The sequence below is a fragment of the Plutella xylostella genome, chromosome 10 (genome assembly GCF_932276165.1).
Source record: "Plutella xylostella chromosome 10, ilPluXylo3.1, whole genome shotgun sequence".
Taxonomy (NCBI): domain Eukaryota; kingdom Metazoa; phylum Arthropoda; class Insecta; order Lepidoptera; family Plutellidae; genus Plutella; species Plutella xylostella.
This window is the reverse complement of record NC_063990.1, coordinates 6,785,704-6,802,547: the sequence shown is the minus strand read 5'-3', so window position 1 is coordinate 6,802,547 and position 16,844 is coordinate 6,785,704. Positions and strand designations below refer to the sequence as shown.

Genomic DNA, 16,844 nt, shown 5'->3' with positions numbered 1-16,844 from the left:
TAACAACGAAGCACAAAATATTATTATGTTAGGATTAAGTCATTTAATGGGTCATAACATAACAAACATAAAAACAAACCTTTTCGTTTAGACAGGGGAATCTACCACATAATATTTATCCTTTCAGTACCTAAGGAAATAAGTACTTATTTGTTTTAATCAAAATACCTTAAATGGGAATACTGCACCGTTAACTCGATATTTTGTGTGGAAAATATACAATGGGGATCACCCGACGCTTTCAGAATAGTAAATAAGAAAATGCATGTAGAAGAGGTAGGAAAATTATATCTTAGTATATTTCCAGTCAACGAATTCAGAAGATTTCATTCTCTCGTATATTTTACTAAATTTGTGTGTGATTGTTAAATCTCTTTAGTTAGAGAGTCACGATTCCGTACCTACATACATACATTACGTCATAAAAATGCCTATTTACTGAATCTTTTAACTTCAGAACCTATCCAGTTATTTAATCTTCTTACGTTATTATCTCATGTCAGTCATATTTTTAGGCTTGTCATACTACTATTATAATATACTTAACTTACATTATTTATGATCAATGTACTTACCTGTAAGTGAAGTTAGACTGTTAGAGAGCCATAAAAAATATATATGCGAACAGCTTTATTCGACGCGATATTTACATTATAAATTTATAAGGGGGTAAAAGCGAATCCCCACTTGTTATTAATTTTATCAAACGGTTGGTCTATTGGCAAGCTTGATACCAACACTTATTTCCTAACATATTTTTAGCTTGTTTTTGTATAAACCAGACAATAAAATTCTATTAGCACTTCGACGGCCTCGTTGTGTTGTTACGCTGACGCTGTATTTATACATAAATTGGATCTTTTTCGAGAGCTTTTCCGAACGCCACTTACTGGGCGAGAAAACGAACCAATCAGCGTAAAGGGACTGTAAATACTTTAACTCAGTTTTATTGAAGTACCTGAGGTACGAAAAAATAAGTACAGTCTACCACTGCAGTATTTAATATAAATATTTTAATTTAAGGTTTTTTCTAAATAACACGTACTTAAATAATAATATGTAGGATATATTAAGAATTACAAAATACCGTTTAAAAAACTAAGCTAACCATCATAAGATTACTAATTAATGAGAATGACAAATAAACACTTCATGCATAAAACTATAGGTATCTAGGTAACTATATATATTTTTTCTATCATAATATCTGGTATAGAGGAGAGTGTACCTAAATTATATTAACAAAACACGAAACATTTTAATGGCGCAGTGGGTTAGCAGATAAAAATACATCCACATCCTAATAAAAAATGAAAAATTTACATGGTGACCTAAAAAAACATTATTTTTGCGGTTGAGCTGGCGACTGTATTTGTCTTGTGGATCGTTTAGTATGAACAATAGATCACGATTCTTTATTTTTATATTTACACTGGGTGTTAGAAAATAAGGATTCCTTAGCATGGTGATTCAGACTATGACATATTATTTGCTAAAACATGTGTCTTCTCCATGGTTGATTTTTTTGTCTCTACTTTTCAAAAGTAGATAGATAGAATACACTTTATTTGTACACCAAAAAAGAATAATAAAATTAACAAAATGTAACTTTATTAATTACTTAGGTATTTATAGAAATTGTTGTTCAAAATGACGGACTGAGTTGAGTTTCTTCTTTCGGATTACAATACAACTTTTGCAACATCCTTATTATCTAGGTACATCAAACATAAAAAGTACGTTCTACACTTTCACATGCTTTTAAGTTGTTATAAAGCACTCTAAGTGTTTGAATATTTAAGCGTACACTATTAAAACTTACAAACTCATGTTGTTGAATTTTTTAACCGACTCTACAAAAAGAGGTCGTTTTCTATTTATCGGGAGCGCCTAAGTATGTCATTTTATGTAAAATAATGACGCTAAAAAAATATTTTATTTTGATGACTGTACAGAAACTTAAAAAAAATACTCGAAGAAGTCGTATTTTTAGTACACATTTAAATTAAATGTTTACTTGGGTATACTATTATACCCCATACTATACACCTTCAAATATTTTGTGATCTATTGCTGTACTATTTATGTAATTGTATACTTCATAATAAATGTATAATATTGAAACGATTTCCAAACTTAAATAAGTAAGTACCTATTTACAGGGAATGGTCGAAGTCTACAGCACAGGTGGATCTGAAGTCGGGGCACCTATACTTGTTTCCTTTTTTGGGTTCCTTAGCTCGCAACGTAATTACGTTTTTCACGTCGCTTTCATTCAGCTTTGAGCTAGCCCGCGGCACTTCATTGGCGAGATTCACCTTTTCAGCGGCTCAGCCAATGATTAGCTGCGGGATAACAAGTATTTCCAATCAACCACGTTTGTGAAATAGAACAAGGTACTCGACTACAACCGTGAAATTTATTTCAGTCCACGCGCTGAGGTCGGTTTCAATAGTTCAGTTCTCCTTTGTTTTTGCGGGTTTCAAATAATTGATAAAGGATTATTCAATTTCCTACAGAGTCGACAGGCGAGTGGTCGCCTCGCTGCCCGCTCCCCGCTATTCTCCGGAGACATCTAAGTCGGCCATTTTCATGAAAATTCAAGTGTATTTTCGGTAGCTATTGAAATTTCTAGAAATTAAATAAGTCGTAATCAGAGGCGAAGGGTACATTCTGCTGAAAGTTTTCGAGACGAGATTCAATCTGCGTTGGTGTCATACTTCGAGGGGAAATATTTGAAAATTATTATGACAGGCTTTTAATTTGTTAAAAATTTAATTAAATAAAATGAAAACTTATTTTAATTATAAACAGTTGGGATGATTTCAAAAAGCTAAACAGTGAACTTTATAAAGTTAAATAAATGCTTTGAACAATGAACCAGAATTATATGTATAGCCTTTTGATTTTTTTGTTTGTGCTATACATAATAACCACCACTATCAGTTATGAAATCACGAGAGTTAATCACGCCTCTCACGAATTTATATTTGGTACTTGCGTAGTTTTTTTACGAATTCATATTCGTATTTTTCTTCACGAGAGCATTGGCTTGGACAGAGAAAAAAAACCATCTGCAGAAAACTTTTTAACAAGTTTGTACTCACTGTTCCTCAGCCCGTACCTACGAGACAGGTTCAGTGTGCAGCAAGAAACAACACGCGCAATAAAAAATAGTTTATTTTTATTAAAATTGGAAAAGTTTCGTAGTTTTCATCTACTGTGTATGGATTTCTCTTAGCCGTTTGAAATTGTTTTTGAAAGTAACTCAAAGAGAAAAACTGTGAGTGCTTCATTTATTTAGGTATAAAAAAATATCTTTATTGGTTCGCGACTGTGTGCATGAAATTATCAACATTACATAGTCATACTTGATGTTTTTTAAGGTTCCGTACCATAAAAAGTAATAAGGAACCCTTATAGCATCACTTTGTTGTCCGTCTTTCTGTCTGCCACCGCCCATTTTCTCAGAAACGGGTAAAGATATCAAGCTGTTATTTCGCTTAGATATACAAATTTACGGCCCCGTAAAAGTAGTTAAATAAAATATTGTATTTTTTTTGGGGTACCTTCCATGACAAGAAAAGAAAAGAATGAATATTTTGGTGTGGGGTATCGTTGAATAGGTCTTTAAAAAATATTACAGGCATGCTGAAACCATTTTTTGATTCAGTGATTGGTTTACGAAATATTAAGCTTGAAATTGCTAATTTTTGTAAGACTCAATCCCTCCCCCCTGCTAGCTCAATGATTGGTCCAAAAACTATGAAAAAAATCACAGATATAGTACATTATGACGAAATTAAAAGGAAAACTATCTTAGGTAAGTAGACTTTACAAATTTACGAGTCATTGTCAATATTGTGATTACATTGCAGAATTGAAAAAATACAATTTCAACTCCAAAGTTAAGTTTGTTTACGTGTTGCGAACCCTCAGTGCGCGAGTCCAACTCGCACTTGGCCCGTTTTTTTCATAATAAAATATATTGGTACGGAACCATAAATCTGACTTGCACATCGCCAGATTTTATATCTAGGCTAAAAATATTTATGCTGAAGTTATTTAAAAATACTATTCTTAACGCTACTCATAGCAGTAACGTTGAGTCATACATAAGTCATGAATTCTCATTATCATGAAGCTTTTTAAATATTTAGAATAATTTAACTACCTTCTCATATATTATTTGCGTAAAAATATGTTATTTTCGTCGTTGTTTTAGTGTTCCAGTAAATTTTAATTCAGTAGCTACGTATATTATTAGTCGTGGTTCAGTAGCTAGGTACGCCAGATATTTATTGAGTAGGTAATTATGAAATTGCAAACTGTGTAGGTAAAAATATTCTTGAAAATTGTGATTTTAAGTAAAGTGTTCGGGCAGCAGGACTAACAATTAATTTATGATTGATAATGATTTTTTCAGGTTTATTCAAGCTTGAAAAATATGAATAAACTAAAGCTATCATGCAGTCGCTATGTTTAGAACTAGAAGCACGGGGTGCATTTAAGACGTGACAAGGTTTTGCATCGCGCTCACTCACATCCCGCAGCCTCAAGAGCGAGCGCGACGGAGATCTTTTGTCACGTCTTAATTGCGCCCCGTACTAGCCCTTCTGGTTACCGAAACTTCGCTTTTCACGAGTGAGAATGACCCCCCAGATTGACGCACCGATACGCTCACAAATTACATGTCATGGCTTGATCGACATACTAACGCGATAGTTACCACAAAATGAATATTAATAGGTAGGTCCGTAAATTTGTTGTCACTGGACATCTGCTGTTTTGACTTGCTGGCGTTAGGGTTGGAAATCGTGATGTGCATATATTACTGAAGCCTCTCCCTAGGGTATTCGGTGACCTATATTCACTGTATGATTATTGTCAGACATACCTACTTATGTATATTGTACATTCATATAAAGGAGCGTATCTAGTTTAATCATATTCGTATTAGCCACTGGTCGAGCGGTCGGCCTCAATAAAAGGGTTATCTTTTTCTTATACAGCAAGACACATTAGCGTTTTCAGGGTTCGTTTTAAATGGGATAAGGTTTATTTCTTTTTAACTGACAACAATTCAATTGATTTTTTTTTAAGTATAGGTACTTACTTATCTAATAATAAATTATACTTAACTTTATACTTTTTCGCTACAAAACATTATTTACTATTATATATTGTTGTTTATAGGTATTACCTGCATTTAGGACACCTAAATAGAAAAATACCTAATAGACAAGTAAGCCACAAAAATACCTAATAGGTACATTACCTCCTACTGCCAATATTGTAGGAAAAATGTTAGCACAAAAAGTGTTTCACGTTTAGATAAGTAGTTTTTCGCGCAAAATCCGTGGAACGTAATAAAAGTTGCTACGACGGGAATGGTTTGTTTATTTTTTTTTGTCTTGACAAATAGCCCGAGCGAGCTTCATTCACATGGCTGGAATTTGACTATTCGGCCTTTTTTAAGTCGACAAAAGATCATTCACAAGCTGCAGACTAATTTTTGTATACGGTTTGGTACCGTCGGTAGTTCGGTACCCACCGTATACTACATTAAAAATTGTTAATTAAACTGTAAGGTGAGCCCTGGTCTATCGCAAAGTCAAAACAAAGTAATAAGTATCAAATTCAATACAATTTGAATCAGAAAATTGTTGTCAAAACAAGTTCGCGATAGGGAGCCAGGGCAGTCAGCGACAAACAGTCGACTTGCTAATCCTTTCAGCACGGTTACACACACTAGTGCCGCCCTAATGTTTGTTAGGTACCAATACGGTAAAAAAAGATTTACAGAACCAGCATTTACATTTTCTTTCTAATAGTAGGTACATAATTGCATTGGATTTTATTCCTAATAATAGGTATACCAAATCAATTGATTTGCTATTCGGTATACGAGTCTGTCACTGAGATCTGTCTACTCTGTATAGCCAGAAATATAACCAGCCGATGTGGCGCGAGTTACGACGCGGTAATCCGACTGGACGACGACGAATACGGTTTACACCACACGATAAAGACAAATAGGGTAATATCGCGCTCGCTCCGCCGCTTTCCCCTTTCATGTCATTGATTTATACAAAAATACCGTTTCGGAAACCATAGAAAGGTTACCCGTGTAAAGCTAAAACTGATTAACATTTTCGTATATGTATACACAATTTTTTACAGCATATTTTCGTTGTATTGATTAAAAATATTTCATGAAATTATTTGTGCCTGAAAGCGTATAACTGAATAATGTTAACCTGAATTGATACGATGATTAATACGATGCGACGTTGCACTTACAACGCAACTGCCTCTGTGGTCTAGTGGTAGGAGCTTCGCTTCATGACCCAGAGGTCCCGGGTTCGATTCCCGGGTGGGACCATCAATTTGTGTTTCTAAATTGTGGTTCTAAGTTTGGTTAGGACACAGAAGGCCGATCACCTGATGTCCGAAACAGTGAAACGATCCATGCTGTCGGATGGGCATGTAAAGCAGTCGGTCCTGCGCCTAGCTCTCTCCAGTCGTGTCGGTCAATCCGTCCCATTGGGTTATGAGAGTGATGGAACAGAGAGTGCTCCTGTGTACTGCGCACACACTTGGGCACTATAATCTACTCCTGCGTAGATGGCTGATCTCAAATGAGATTGGCCGCCGTGGTCGAAATTCGGCTAGGAGGACATTATTATTATTACAACGCAGCAACGTCGCATCGAATCTCTCTCGGTTTTTTACCGCTTCATTACTATCGCAGATTTATCAGACTATAACACTTTTAACAATTTGTGTAAACACATTTAACAATAATATACAATTATTTCCAACAAAACTTCCAACAATGAAATTATAATGTATTAGTCAAGTTATACTATTCTATAATATAATCGATTAAGTTTGTGTTAAAAAAAATAACACATACCATCATCGCATCGCTGTGGGTACGGGTACGGACCCTAAAATGTGCCTTTGTTTATCTTTACGTAGGGTGTTAAATGATTTATCCAATCTAATGCTATTGTTATCTTCATCAAAACATTTCGAAATCCAATTAGTCCAATTACGAACTGTCTCTACCACAACTATTTTCCCTCTGTATATTACTCACAAAACTACTTTGATAAGCCAAGTCTTTGTACTATTAATTCAATCATCAACTTACAAACTATACATACCGGTACCGGTACCTTTACCTTAAGCATAACTTTGTCAACTTTGGGGACAAAACATAAACTGATTTTAGTAAATTTTGCTAGTATTCATACATACAGTCCAACTACACTTACGGGAAATGAAAAAGTTCCACTCACAAAATGCCGATACCAAACGACCCCATATTTTTAACACATTTAATTTAAAATTTGAAGAAAATATTACTGTTTTTATTTGGCAGTATCCTGATGCTCTGTTAAATGTACTTCAATGTTGCAGAAGGCGTCATTAAGCTAGCCTTATCCGTTTAGGTGTAATTGGGTGCCCTTCTCAGTGGAACCTTTTCATTGCCCGTGAGTGTATAAAGACATGAAAACAAAGAGCGCGATATGCAAAGATTACTTAAAGTTAAGTACTTAACGTTAAAATATAAAAAAATATATATTCTGATAACCTCTTTTTAACAGATTTATGCTTAAATTAAGGTATTCTATTCTATTCTATTCTATTCTATTCTCTGTGGGGGTGTCAGTACCTGCACCTGGCTCTCTCGAGTGGAACCTTTGTGCATATCCCCAAGGTCTAAACTGCCTTCCTAAGCTTGGACCATTACCCACCACGCTGGTCCACTGCGGGTTGGTGGGTTCACATATCTAGATGTGCTAAGTCTAGATATGCAGGTTTCCTCACGATGTTTTCCTTCACCGTAAGAGCGATGGTATACATTGTACTTAAATTCAGAAAAGAACTCATTGGTACATGTCAGCGCCGGGATTCGAACCCGCATCTCTGGCGTGAGAAGCGGGCGCTTACCCGACCGAGCTACCACCGCTCGTAAATTAAGGTAATAAATCGATTAAATACCGGCCTAAACTATTTTGTTCCTCTGGCATTGGAGACAACTGGGGTCTGGGGAACACAGGGCAGGGCATTTATAAAAGAGTTAGGGCGTCGTCTTATAGATCGAGGACATGACAAGCGCTCTGGGGCGTACTTGATGCAGAGGATCTCCCTCGCAGTGCAGCGCGGTAATGCTGCCAGCGTGATGGGAACGTAATACTTATGTGTCCATACACATAAGTATTACGTTCCCATCCCATGAAATTTTATCAGTTTATTGTACTTGGATAACGCAGTGCAATCTCTACAATTACCAAAATTGATTATTTTGTACTTACCTAACAAAAAAACTCTTTAACATAACGTAAACATTTCTTTATTGCAACACAAATAGTACAATTTATTGTAGCCCTGGTTCCTAAACTAGGGTAACCTGTGTGTCAGGAACCAGGACTTTGAAAATGAGAATGAAGTATTTTGTCATAAAGCATATAAAATTGTTTTGCTAGAGTCTTGTCTTTGAGACTCTTCAGCTACTTTTTGATTAGAATTTCTCGTGCAAGAACAATGTGCCTTTTTCATCAACATACCATGGAGGGAGTTCTTCAAAACGAGTTTTCAATTGCAGTTCTTTTCATTTTCATGAAAATAAAAATAGTTTTGCAAAAATAGAGTGAAAGAAAGAAAGTACACGGACGGGACCACATTCATCCTGTATGGGCATCGATTTTTTTATTTCAGGAACCTCTGAATGATGCCGGCCGTTGGCCTCATTAAGCTCCAACTTGTTCACAATACGACAAAGGCATTGGACAAAAGGTACTTTGGAAGCTTTAGAACTCAAGAATACCCGCCAAATCCTAAACAGTACCTACACCATCATGTCCTCCTTTCAGCTTAGTGTGTTTTTACGGAACCCTGAATTACTAATGGGTCATTGACCTAGAAACTAAGAAATACAAAGTACATCTCACAAAAGCCAACATTATTACAAGCCACAGTCTTTTAGTTTTGTCATACATTAGCACCTTTGCCCATTGTTAGGAGCACTGGCGGGATGGATTAGTCAGAATTACGGGCCATATGTGACGTAGCCTTTTACCCGCATTACACCGCCCGGGGCTACGTGTGAAATGGGTAATTAAGTTTGTCTGTCAACTGTGTAGGTGAGCCGTGAGGCGTGAGCCAGTGACGGTAATAACCATGTAATAACGCGGATCGTTTCAGCCCTCATATTCTTGCTATATTGTAGCTTTATTAGCTACCAACAAGAGATTTGTGGATGTAAGCAAGTAATTCAAAAGTCATGAGCTCTTAATGTATAACATGCTGCACATGTAGGTTTCGGCTTAGTATACCTACCCTTTTTGCAACACCCACATAGAGTTAACGTGGTATTATTTGACAGATCTAGCCCGCTTTGTGTAAGTTAGCGGTGACTAACCAAATCTATTTTAATTTAATTCAAGTGCTTGCTATAATAAACCTAAGCCATGAAGTTCTTAAAATATGATCCTCATAGTGTTATTTAAACATGTTTTTTTTTATTTAAATAAGATTTTGTTGATTTTTACGCAAGTATGCGGCCCCCTTAACCCGAAAATGTTGTGACAACGATTTTCGTAATTGTTACTTCGTTATGAATTCGCAATAACCCCACAGATCGGTACCTAAAGCTGCAATTAGTAATAGCTAATGTGTGGCTTAAAATACTCGTACTCTAAATCTAATACTCAGTCCGTAATATAATCCACTGCAAGACATATTCATATACCTACTTATATGTATAATAAAAACACAAAACAAAAATAAGATGCTGATATTTACGAATATTGAAACCATATCTTTTAAAAGCCAATTTCAATATTCAGCCAACAACAATGTTTCTCACATTTTCTTAGAATTTACCTTAGTAAAGTGTCAATATCCGTTGAATATTTTAACATAAATACTTTGTGAATAATTATTTTCATACTTCAGAAGTTTTAAACTTTATACATTGATGTGAGTAGGTACATAATAATATGGTTGACGTCATTAAAGGTGCTATGAAATTATAAATTTTAATATACCAAAAATAGATTTTATTTATATTGTTTACCAATTAGGCTCTTTACATTGTATCCTGAAATGTGTTAGAGTTAAAATTTTAATTTTTTATTTACCTACAGCGAAATATATTTTTAGTATACTTTGTTCGAAACCTGAAATATTATGAAGAAAACATATTGGCTAAAATTCCTTTTTGTGACTTCAGACAACTGTAGTTCACAACAAAAACTAGCACATAGGGAAAACTAAATATATCAGAATAAATCTACTTGAACCATTTATTTCAATGTTAATCGCGTAAATAAAATCTTTACAAGAAAGGAGGCTCGATAATTTCTAGTAGAGTGAAGTGTTTAGATTCTCTTTGTCCGACGCAGGCCGCGCTGGGCGGTTTTCTCAAATTAATAAGGTCGCTATAAGCCGTTTGGGTAATCCTCGTTTATTATGTGCTTAGCGTTGTAATACAAACGTTTTACCTTGGCTTTCTAAAGGCTTTGAGCGTAGAACAGAATTATAATTACACTTATAACATTATTATCTTAATACATATTAATGCGGGAACCCCAGAGCGCTTTATGAACACATTAAATTGAGATGCAAACGGCGCGGACCGCACGTCTCTATAAAATTCATATGTATAAAAATTCATTCACAGATACCTATGGTAAAATGAGGCATATTTTATTAAGTAAATAAATAGTAGTCTTTATTCAAACATGATCAAGTATCACTGATCTACGCAAAGCAATTTTTTGCCTCGACATAATGTTGATTACAAACATAATTAAGTATTACTTACAGTTTATTTTCATGAGGATTATTGATAAGCCGATAAACGTAAGTGTTGTGATTGTTTCAGATGGTGGAGTGGTAGCGGCGGCGGCGGGTGGCGGCGCGGGGGCGGCGCGGGGGCGGCGCGGGGGCGGCATGGCGGAGGCGTACTGCGAGCCGGGCGGGCGGCACTTCCAGCGCGTGTACGTGCAGGCGCACGGCTACATCGCGCTGGCGCTGTGCCTGCTGGGCTCGGCCGCCAACTCCGTGAACATCGCCGTGCTGTCCCGCCGCGAGATGGCGTCCTCCACCAACTCCATCCTCACGGGGCTGGCCGTGGCCGACCTGCTGGTCATGCTGGACTACGTGCCCTTCGCGCTGCACATCTACACGCGCCTCGGCTCCGCTCTCAACAGGAACTCCTACGGCTGGGCCGTCTTCGTCTACTTCCACTCGATATTCAGCCAAACTTTCCATACCGTCTCCATCTGGCTCACGATAACGTTGGCCGTGTGGCGCTACATCGCGATCAAGTTCCCGCAGAAAAACAAAACGCTCTGCGACAAGAGGAATACGACCATCGCGATCGCCATGGCGTATGTGGTGTGCCCCATCCTGTGCCTGCCCATCTACTTCGCCATGAACATCGAGGAGATGCCGCAGCCCCTCGCGAACCACACGAGCGACGCCAACGCGACCTCCGTCAACGACACCGGCGTCAGCGGCGAGCCTATCTACGTGATTACGATGACAAACAATAAGGGCTTGTTGACTGCGATATTTTGGATGTACAGTGTGTTCATTAAGCTGATCCCGTGTGTTGTGCTATCGATACTGAGTGTGTGTTTAATTATGAAAATGAAATCAAGTGATAGAAGAAGGCAGAAGTTGTTGAAGAAGTCCGCCATCACTACTAACGAGGTAAGTTTCTGAAAATATATTTAATCCTGAAAATGTTTTGCAAAACATGCCAAACTTTAACGAGATCCAGGCTCGTAAAGAATCCAGCCAACATTTAAGTAATACTAATAATACACGAATTTTAATGAGTGAAGCGTGACTGTGCTCCGCCGGATGAACTCCGCATCCGGAATGTGGCGAGAGGGTAAATGAAATTTCCGGATGCTGAAATTGTTAATGTATTTTCCGTTATATAAGTGGTTGTTATTTATGTCGAGTATGCGTGTCTATTTATTCTTGCACCCAACTATAAAATAACCCTCATTATTGAAGGAAAAATGTTTGAAAAGCCGCTATAACTCAACTGCTTCACCCACTATGTGTAGCACCCTCGATCCTGTCCGAGCCTCTCGACAGCTGACAAAAGCGTATGTCTAGTATGATTTATTGTTGGGATGGTGCTCTTATTACTGTAGTGGAATTCACTTCTTGGTGCTTGACGATAAGTAATGATGCACAGTTTCATTGTAATAATTATGTTCTCGCCATTTCATTCAGGCGGCGGCGCGTACTCACTACACGAACTGTAAGGTGCCGGCTACGAGCTAGAGCGATATCTTGCTTGCAATACGGTACCGCCGAATTTTGTCTTCGCATGGATCGTGAGGTGGTGCCGAAGCATAAATAGAAATCGTATTCACCGTGATCATCATGCTTATTAAGATGATCCCTAAATACAAAGCTGCCGATGCTGCCCATAAGTGAAAAGACAGAATATGGCAGATTTTCGGCAAAAAAATCACCTGAATTTAGAGATACAGTATATATATAGCGAGCATTAAATTGAGAAGTAAAGCTTTCAATGACATTTTTATGTATCATGTGAATCTAAGCCTAAACGTGACGAGTGTATAAAACGACGTCTAAATTCTAAATTACATTACTATGGACTTTTTTATTGCACATAAAAATATTTCCGTATGCATTATTGGAGGGTTGGTATATAGGTAGAATTCATTCGTTATTTCTCGGGTTACTTTCTGTCTGAAGTTAAATCCTAACTAATATTATAAATGCGAAAGTAACTGTGTCTGTCTGTCTGTCTGTCTGTCTGTCTGTCTGTCTGTCTGTCTGTTACTCTTTCACGCCAAAACTACTGAACGGATTTGAATGAAATTTGGTATACATATGGTCTAGACCCTGAGAAAGAACATAGGCTACTTTTTATCCCGGAATTCCCACGGGAAAACTTTTTAAGGCGAAGCGAAGCTCGCGGGAACAGCTAGTAAAATATAAAATAAGCATGATTTTTTTTTATGAGTAGTAGTTGGGTGACTGAACCCTAAACTGTCACCTTCAAGTGAAATCCGGAAAATCTTTATGCATATCCTCTGTAGTTAGGAAAATGCTTTGAAGCTTTGAAAACGATCATAATATAGAGTGGTGCCTTTACAAATGAAATGTTATAACACCTGTGCGCCGCCTGCCGTGCCACGCGCGTCGGTCTCGCTACCTCATCCTATTGCCTCGGGAGTTTTGAGAGCGACGCAGCTAGTTTGAAACAACTATACTACTCGTAAAGTTCATCGTACTTGCTCTCTCATATCATAATTTGATTGGGTCATATACCTATATTATTTAATGTTATATTTCAAATATTGTGAATCGAACCAAAGCCTATGTGGACTTAAAGTTAAACGTCTCCTAGCTGTGGCTCATTATTATCGCAACCATCAGCAAAGACTAAGGGTCGCCACAACACCATATGTTCATACAGCTAGTCACCGCCTGCATCTAGATCTACAGTCATCAGTCTACGTACTGGACCGGAAAGCGTCCCACGTTACATTTGCCTGCTTCCGTTCCTGCAACTCAGTACCTACTACCTACATAAATCTAAATTTACCATTCAAATTATATGCAAAGTGACATAACTTGTGTGTAGTTTGTATAGCTTTTCAACTATAATTGAACCAATTCCAATGCACAATAACAGATTATGGCTGCATATGGGGGCGGTTATGGTTAGAAATCAGGAAATAGCAAACCACAATAGTTATTGATTTTCAGCTAAAATTCTGAACGAGAGATTCGCTGTGCCTTATAATCGGATACCCCATGTGATTTTCCAAGATTGGTATTTATATGCAATACCAGTTTTTGTCCGAGTTTTCCGTGGAGATTCCGGGATATAAGTATACCCTATTTTATTTCCCAAGGCTCCTCGATCTCTTTGCCACGATCTCTTAGTTACGAACGATAAAAACACACTTTAAATAGGAAAAGCCATTTAACTATAGGTAAAAAATAAAGATTTTTGTAATTTTTCTGTAATGGTGTAGATGAGTCTGTAATGATGAGTCTTTATCATCATATCATCAGCATTCCATCGCCTATTCAATCCTGTGCGCTCTTATTCACTGTTTCCTACAACCTTGCTGATGAATTTAAAGTCTATTAGAGCTAAGGCAGAGCAAGAAAGTGTAGTTCAACGAAAACGCCCTAAAATAGGGCATATTTACTTATTACAGTATCTTATGTACTTAACCCTTCCTTCATTGGAAGGAGACCTGTGCCCCAGCAGTGGGGACGTAATGGGTCATGATGATGTACTTAACTTATGTTAGACTTAACTTGTAATTTAGTTTTTTTTGTTGTATTGAAACTTATAAGCAGAGCATAGGGCAGAGCGAGAATGCGCGTCTCAACGGCGGGCAGCGCATGTTTTCACCATTTTATTTTTAACTTGTTTGTAAACAATAATACTTAATATAAACTATACCGTCTTACTTCATGCAGGGCGAGAAAGCGCGCCTCAACGACGAGGGCGGCGCGAAGAAGGGCGGCGGCGGAGGGGGGCGCACGGACCGCACCACGCGCATGCTGCTGGCGCTGCTGGGGCTGTTCCTGGCCACGGAACTGCCGCAGGCGCTGTTCGGCCTGCTGACCGCCCTCGCGCCGCACCTCTTCCAAGTCTGCTATTATTCTTTTGGTGAGTAGAGATTGGTGCTGGGGGAAACATAACGAAATAGGTCATATTATGGAGAATTGTACTTTTTGGAGTAAAGTGTGAGAAACTAAAACTTACATTTATCTTTTTGTGTTCTCCTATGAAGTCGGAAATTTAAACTCCTTTTAAGAAAAAATACCTATGTTCATAAGATGGAAGCATAAGTATTTTCTCCTATAAAGTCCTGAAAGTTAATAACTCATTCAATAAGCTCAAGCTTTTCTGAGCTATTTCCATATTTTACTTACTCAAGCAGTAGTAATGATTTCATTTGCACATAAATATTATGGAGATTGAAGGATTAACATATAAACCAGTTGAGATACCTGAAAAAAAACCCGGGTAGTACGTTAGATTGTATTTAATTTCGTAGTCTAACCTAGCCATGTATAAAACGCTGAATTTTTAAACCAATCGTCTTATAGGTTACATTTGAACAGCTAGCCACATAACAATACTCCCTGAGTTTAAGGTACACACAATCATTTGAAGCTAAAGATGTACTAGTACGTAAGTTTGCAGCTAACATTAACCAGTGCCCGCATTGAGTAATTGGGCACAAACAAACTAGCAAATGATAAAAATCTAGGTTAGGTACCTACCTATACTGTTTGAAGTAAAAGAAAATGGGTAAATATTTACATCGTAAAGCAAATTATACTGTTTTAGGGAAATTTTATTTTTTCTCTTATCAGTAAGTACCTAATTGGAAATTGTATTAGCTCCAACCAACATAATGTAATTCATAATCTGCGGGGACTAGGCATAAAGTTCATTAGCGGGGACTATAGGCATAAAGTTCATAGTTATTAATGTTATTATATTAATAGAATTGTAGGTAAGTGCTCACTTACCAATGATCAATTATCCTATATTACGATATAATTTTGATGAATTAGCCTGTCTTGTTCTTCTTAGCGTATATGAATGAAAAACAGTAAATCTCTGCTATATAGTTGTTTTTCCGCGTTGTACAGAGGAACATAAAACTTAAGTCGACCTTAAATCTATATCTGCCACTTTCTGTCCACATAATCAGAACAGGAATATTATGTAAGATATAACTTATTTTCAAGTTCCTTAATACACTCACGGGCAATGAAAAGGTTCCTCTGAGAAAAACACCAAATTACTTCTAAACGGAAAAGGCTTGCTTAATGACGCCTTCTGAAACATTGAAGTACATTTACTTATTTTCAAATGCTACACATCTTTTTCAGCGCTGCTAGCTGGTATTTACGTATGGGAAGTGCCTGAATCTTAACTGCTCATAAGTTCATTACGATCTATCTTCCCGTCAAGCCATGCGTCCGTGTCACGGCATGTTGACTTGTAATTAATCTTATTTACAAACGTTATATCAATAAGTTATGTATCAGGATCGAAAATGTGTTAGCAGTAAACAGTACCTATATTTACTTTATGCATGAAGAGGTTTCACGTTGAATACCTAATTAGATGAGATTTCTTGGTAACTATTATAATATTAATAATAGTGTGGCAACACTTACCCCTAGCCTATACAACAACCATGGGTAATAAACGATCATTCTAACAACTAGCCAATTTTCAGATACTACCATACTACATGGTATTTAGAGGGGACGTATGATACAGGATTCGCGGGTGAAACTTGGTTTGGATATCTATACCTACTTACGTACGTACCATATATAACATAGGTACCTACCTACATGGCACTAATGTGTTTAATTAGGAGTGTCTCAACAAATAACCGGACAAGTGCGAGTCGGGCTCGATCGCGCACGAAAAATTCCGTACCCCCCTTTTTTGCACAACTCCAAGTAATCATATAATATATACGGTTAAAAGATCTTTACTATATGGTTAAAAGATCAACTCGATATCCTCACGCATTCCCGAAATAAAGGATATTGACACAAAGACAGAAGGACAACAAACTTATCCTATAAGCGTTCCGTTTATATCTTTTAAGATAAGGAACCCTACTAATGAAAGTTCAAAAAAATTAACTACCGCAGTTTCCATACCGTAACTGTTTTCTAAGAGTCTTACCAAGTTGGAGGCTAAGTAAATGTTTATTTCTAGTCGCTGTAGCTGTAGCCTTAACAAGAGAAAGTTACTTCAAGTGTAAGCTCCA

At 37.1% G+C, this 16,844-nt stretch overlaps 1 protein-coding gene across 1 annotated transcript in view; it reads left to right on the top strand.

Moving 5' to 3' along the window:
- The window catches only part of LOC105392505 (G-protein coupled receptor dmsr-1), a 36,202-nt gene that overhangs the window by 9,735 nt on the left and 9,623 nt on the right, over positions 1-16,844 (top strand). The window contains exons 2-3 of the mRNA XM_038117913.2: positions 10,901-11,733; positions 14,512-14,704. Coding sequence (XP_037973841.2) covers positions 10,969-11,733; positions 14,512-14,704 — 958 coding nt within the window. The 5' untranslated portion in view covers positions 10,901-10,968. The remainder of the gene's footprint in view (positions 1-10,900; positions 11,734-14,511; positions 14,705-16,844) is intronic.